The following is a 5,872-nucleotide window of genomic DNA, read 5'->3' as shown; positions in this document are numbered from 1 at the left end:
CCACTCTGCTTGTTCCTATTTTTATGGCATATTGATAGTCAATTTTACAGTTTAACCAGTTAGAAGAGCTAACCATGTATATCTAGATCTAGGGTATCCTGAAAATAACATACTACATTTAAATACTGGAAATCCAGTGTGACAGCAGAACACAAGACTGCAGGAACACGTCTCCATAGTGAAACAAATGGAATGTATAATACGCATGCGCTGAACACAAGACGCATGCTTGGAACGCAGGTCACTGCACTCAGCTACTGCGCATGCCTTAAAGTCAGTCATAAGAGGAAGCCCGGCAGTGACATTGCTTGTCACCTCCCACAATCCTCTGCGTAGTAGACAAGGTCAGGATTGCCAGAAAGATGGCCGGTCATATGCGGCTGTTTCAGGGAGGTCTGAGGAACCTCGTGTACGTGCAGATGCGCCGCTCTTCTGATCAGGTAACGGCGGCCTCGTCTGACTGACGGATTGGGTGGGGAGTGCACGATCAGGTTCTTTTCCTAGAAGTTTGTAGTCAGGCCCGGTAATGGGCAGAGGGCAGAACCCAATGGAGTGGGCAGGTGAGGACGTTCTGGTAACCCAGCAGGCCGACCAGTCAGTGTCTGCAGCCTGGTAGGGAACTACCACTCCCTTCAGGCTGGCAGGACATGCTGGGAGTAGAGGCCAGAGGCACTCTCCTGGCTCATCCTTCCTGCATGATGCTGTGTGGCTGGGGATAGTGTTCCCTGCATGTGGGGATGCGGTGGTTACCTCTCACTTCCATGTCAGTGCTATTTAATGGTCACCCCATTCTATAAGATTTACAGGGGATCTCTAGCATGGGGCATATGGAAGATTGTACAGGAGACCATTAGCTGGATGACCTGGGAGCATGTGTGCTGACCACGCACGGATGGAGGGTTTAGTTTTTATACATCTGCTTCTCGAGAGCTTCAGACAACATCAACCTTAAAATCTATTTTAACCACTTGTAATGTGAGAAATTCAGGACTTAAAAGAATCGAAAAAAACCCTGCGAACATGCTGTTAGTGTGGTTTCACACAGATGCTTTAGACAGAAATGGGACCTATTAAGGGAACTGCAGTGGTGTTTTTCAAAAAAACTGCCTTATTATGGTTTTCCTACTTTATACAAATTTATTTATTTTTTTTTCACTCCTGTTTGATTTTTAGGGCTGTGGAGTCCGAGCCCATTTTGGTGGCGTCGGAGTCGGTATAAAATGGACTAACTCGTAAAATATATAATAAATTGGGTTCAGTAGTTCAATGCAGTTTGAGGGGAATATTTTTTTCATAAGAATTTGGGAAAGTTATGAAATGTCCTATTCCTGATCTAAGGGTCTAGACTTTTAGCTGAGATGAATCTGTGCTACAGTAAATTTATCACTTAAACATGAGCCATGTATGAGGGAGTCTGAGGTTTGGCTTACTGACTCCACATCCCTGGATTTGCTGTTGTCTGTTATGTGAATAGGTGAAGAGGAGCCAAGTGCTGAGTGTAGGGATAATTCTGATGCCATCAGTGACTCTGCTTTTCTATTCTTTTTAGCTCGGAGAGTTGGGTAAAGGAGCCGGAAAAGGTGGAGGTGGTGGAGGATCCGTGAGAGAAGCTGGAGGAGCTTTTGGTAAACGTCAGGCTGCTGAGGAAGAGAGATATTTCAGGTAACTTGGTTTTCTTCACAAGTGTACATAACGCTGGTGACCACCTGGATGGAACATAACCATAGGCTAAGTTGGCCTATTCTCAGAGAAGGGGCTGACTTGCAGCAGTCGTAACACCTCTGTTCACATGCCTTCCTGTGTAAGGTAAAGGACAGGAGCCGAGGCCCTGGGATCTGAGATATGACTGCTGTCAGAGGATTATTGCACCTAACCTAAAACATGTATATTAGTAAGTTATTTTTATAACTATTCACAGCTGATTTATGGAGTTTTTTTTTTCTTTCCCTGGGAGGCCTTTAAATAGTGGAATATGCTGTTGTATGACTTTACTGCCTTTGTCCTTCACACCAGGCACTGACGTCATTACATGACAAACTCCAGTGACAGAGCTAGACTATCGTGACGTGCTTTCTGTAGGAACTAGGAAATGTATCCATAGCTAACCTAGTGGTTAACTCCATAGTGATTCCTGGCATGGGGGCACATCACTCTGCTCATCTGCTGCCCTGCGACGTGCCTGTGGGTTGCTATGACAGCTGGGGGTCTGTTGAAAACCTCCATGCCTGTCATGTAGCTCCATTGAAACCCAGCCTATAACGAGGTTTAAAATGATGCTCTCTCCCCTCTATATAAAGTGTGTGTGTCCCCTCTCCTATTTGTTTCTTCCTACATCTAAAAAATGAAAAACACTAGACAAGTTTGAGATCACTGTAGTCATACTGATAAGAATAATAATGCCAGGTCATTTCTACCACACAATGTGCGCCATTAAGACAGTAATCAAAAAAGTCTGTTGCTTTTTTACTTCACCACACTTTGAATTTTGTTTCCCCATTTTTCTTGTACACTATGTACTAAAATAATGGTGTCCTTCAAAAGTGCAACTCTCCCTGCAAAAAAACAAGCACTCATGGCTATGTGGACAGAAAAATTAAGTTATGGCCCTTAGAAGAAGGGGAGGAAAAATGGATATTGGCCATATCGGGAAGGGATAACTGTTTTGTAGCTTAATCTTAAATGAATGTTTGGTGTTATGAGACCCCAATCACAGCACAAGGAGGAGGCTTCTGTAACTTATGAGTAGCCCTTCTGTCCTTAATGGATGTGCTTGCAAGCTTGGCTTTTAACATTTGACGTAACTCTCCTTCATGATCGGTAAGGGGTTTCCATAAATTGGCATACAATGGAGTTATACCAGTCATGCCCACACAATCTCTGCCGCCGGGAGCTCAGCTTAAGTGATAGTTGAGCTCTGACTGTCACAGCCAGATGTCCACACCACCCTGCCTGTTTAACCCCCTCCCCCCCCCCCCGAAATGCTGTGATCAATAGCTATGCTTTTAAGCGATCAGAGCTGTCAGAGTGACAATCCCATTAAAAAAAAAAAAAAAAAAAAAAAAAATCATAAAAACATTAAATCATAAAATATTTATTTTTATATAGATAATACTCATTTGGTATTGCTGCTTCCAGAACGACCCGACCAATAAAACTGTCCCACTAGTTAACCCCTTCAGTGAACGCCGTAAAGAGGCAAAAAACTATTCTGTCATCATACCGCCGTACAAAAAGTGCAATAAAACGCAATCAAAAAGACTAATGTTTTCAGAGGTACCATTTTTAATTACGTCATCTTGTCCCGCAATTAACCAAGCCGCTATACAGCTCTATCAGCGGAAACCTAAAAATGCTCTCAGAATAAAGTGAAGCTATAATAATTTATTTTTTTTCTATATGTTTGTTTTGGTGCTTTTACACAATAAAAAAAAAAAAAAAAAAAACTATATAAATGTGGTATTGCTGAAATCATACTGACCCGAGGAATAAAGCTGCCTTATCAATCCACTAACGATTCCAACCAATTTTGCGCTCAGTTAAGTGGCACCCCTTCCAAACAGTAGTTTTCCTCCACATATGGTGTGTCGGCATATTCAGGAGAAATTCTACAAAAAATTGTATGGTGTAATTTCTCATGTTACCCTTATGGAGGAAAAGGTTTTTTTTTTTTTTTTTTTTGTTCCCGTGAAGCACCTGAAAAAAGCCATTTTTGAGTAATTTGTCATATGCCCCTCAGCCACCTAAAAACGTGGTGTGGACCCAAAAGAAAACCAAAACACTTTTATTGTAAAAATAAAAAATCGCAGGACAACTTTTAACCCTTCTAACTTCCTAACAAAAAAGTTATGTATTAAAAATGTAAAGTAGACATGTAGCAAGTGTTAATTATTAACTATTTTGTGTGACATAACTCTGGTTTTAAGGGCATAATTTTTATGTTTTTTGCCAAATTTCTTTTTTTTTTCTTCACAAATTAAAGCCATATCAAACATTATTTACCACCATCATGAAGTACAATATGTCACGAGAAAAAAAAACAGTGTCCGAATCATTGAGATGTGTTGAAGCGTTCCAGAGTTATTTACCACCTAAAGTGACACTGGTCAGAATTGTAAAATTTAGCCTGGTCATGAAGGTGAAAACAGGCTCGGGTGAAGAGGGTAAAAGTCGTTCACACTAACAGGTGTAATGCATTTGCAGTACATGTGTTTTGCAATGCATTATACCAGTGATCAAAGTATTTAAAAGTTCTATAGAGGGACTTGGTAAAAAGGTAAAAAATGTTATGTAGTACTATAAAATACACTAAACATTAAAAATGTCAAGTTGCATCAATAAATATGTAAAAACAAAATTAAGGGAAAAAAATATACGTTTGGTATCGCCACATCGGAACATTGTAATAAATAAAGTAGCAAATTGTTTTTTCATCGTATCAAGATGTATGTAAATGGGAATGGTATCGCTGAAAACATCTTGTCCTGTTAAAGTCAGCGATGCAAAAAAAAAATGTTTTCTGTGACCTTTTTTAAATGTAGTATCACTGTAGTCGTACTGACCTCAAGAATAAAGCTTATTAAAAAGAATAAAAAATCCTTAATTGCTAAGTCTGCCTCCCCAAAATCAGAATAGAAGGTGATCAAAAATGATTTGTTAAAAACTCCAACTCGTCAGCCAAAAAATAGGGAAATGATATATTTTTCAAAACGTGGTGATGCAAAAAAACATTTAAATGAAAGCGTTTTTAGGGTGTGATAGTGGCAACCTAAAAATAAATCCCTATATAAATCTGGTATCACTGTAATGGTGGTGACCTGATGAATAAAGTCATCTTATGACTTACAGCGCAAGGTTAACCGCATCATCCTTTATTCTAAGGTTGTCTGTTACTCACAGCAAGGAGCTGCCTGCTGGTGTGTGATGTAATGTCCCAGATGGGAGGAGGGAGCAGCTGCTGTCACACAAAGTTATAAAGATAATTAAAGTGCACTGGGCATCTCATCTTTACAGGGCAGGGACTAATTAATAAATTATATATGTGTCCCTGCCCTGTAAATATAAAATATAATTTTTATTTTTTTTTTCTCTCTCCCAGAGATTCCTTTTTTTTAATTAGTGCAGTATGACTATTGTTTTGAGGGCATAAAAATTCAAAAACTACAAATGTCACAATATTAACATACAATTTGCTTTTTAAGAAGGAAGGGAGTAGACAAAGTTTAAATTAACATAAACGAAATGTAGATCCTACATACAACAGGTGCAAACTTTCTCCATGTACTTTTTTTTTTTTTTTTTTCTTTTCTCTGCAGAAGTGCTGACTAAAGTATTACTATTTGACCTAAAATGCCACTCACTTTGTATCCAAAATATTCCACAGGCAAAAAGAGCAGGAACAACTTGCTAATATGAGAAAGCACCATGAAGAAGAAATTGGTCATTGTAAGACAGAAATTGAACGTCTGCAAAAGGAAATTGAGAGACACAAGAATAAAATCAAGAAACTGAAGCATGATGATTAAACCCATCTGCACTTTTAGGTTCGGCTGCTCTTCTGTTTGTGGATCACACATTATCACAAGCTAGATGTTGCATAAATACAGATTGTGATGTCTTTGCATATATTGAATAAAGGTAACCCATCAGTTGTATTTCATTGTCTTCCTTTGTATATTGACCTGTTAATAGATGTTGGTTACATAAAGTGGGGGTGACATGCGGCATCCTGTTTTGCAACAGATTGGATTGAGGTGTGTTCACAAGTGGTAGATTTTGGTGCAGAAATTTCAGTAACTTTCCCATACATCCTAAAGAATCCTATTTGCTTTGTGGCAAAATGGCCCTATTCATTTGAAAGATCTTAAGGTGCAGA

The 5,872-nt window shown here is 39.2% G+C and overlaps 1 protein-coding gene across 1 annotated transcript; it reads left to right on the top strand.

Moving 5' to 3' along the window:
• The first annotated feature begins 262 nt into the window (after positions 1–262).
• On the top strand, positions 263–5,651 carry ATP5IF1 (ATP synthase inhibitory factor subunit 1). Its single transcript, XM_073670613.1, has 3 exons — positions 263–440; positions 1,550–1,662; positions 5,381–5,651. The coding sequence occupies exons 1-3, from the start codon at positions 363–365 to the stop codon at positions 5,520–5,522; spliced, it is 333 nt and encodes a 110-aa protein (XP_073526714.1). The 5' UTR covers positions 263–362; the 3' UTR covers positions 5,523–5,651.
• The last annotated feature ends 221 nt before the right edge of the window (positions 5,652–5,872 follow it).

This window comes from Phyllobates terribilis, unplaced genomic scaffold (assembly GCF_046119375.1).
Source record: "Phyllobates terribilis strain yellow unplaced genomic scaffold, ASM4611937v1 Scaffold_2__4_contigs__length_985480577, whole genome shotgun sequence".
NCBI lineage: Eukaryota > Metazoa > Chordata > Amphibia > Anura > Dendrobatidae > Phyllobates > Phyllobates terribilis.
Note: the sequence above shows the minus strand (reverse complement) of the source record. Positions and strands in the feature narration are given on the sequence as shown.

What these genes read in the sequence shown, in the direction of transcription:
- ATP5IF1 (XM_073670613.1), top strand. Translation starts at nt 363, where the DNA reads ATGGCCGGTCATATGCGGCTGTTTCAGGGAGGTCTGAGGAACCTCGTG. An exon ending in TGCGCCGCTCTTCTGATCAG is followed by an intron (nt 441 to 1,549) that starts GTAACGGCGGCC and finishes TATTCTTTTTAG; the next exon opens with CTCGGAGAGTTGGGTAAAGG. An exon ending in GAGGAAGAGAGATATTTCAG is followed by an intron (nt 1,663 to 5,380) that starts GTAACTTGGTTT and finishes AATATTCCACAG; the next exon opens with GCAAAAAGAGCAGGAACAAC.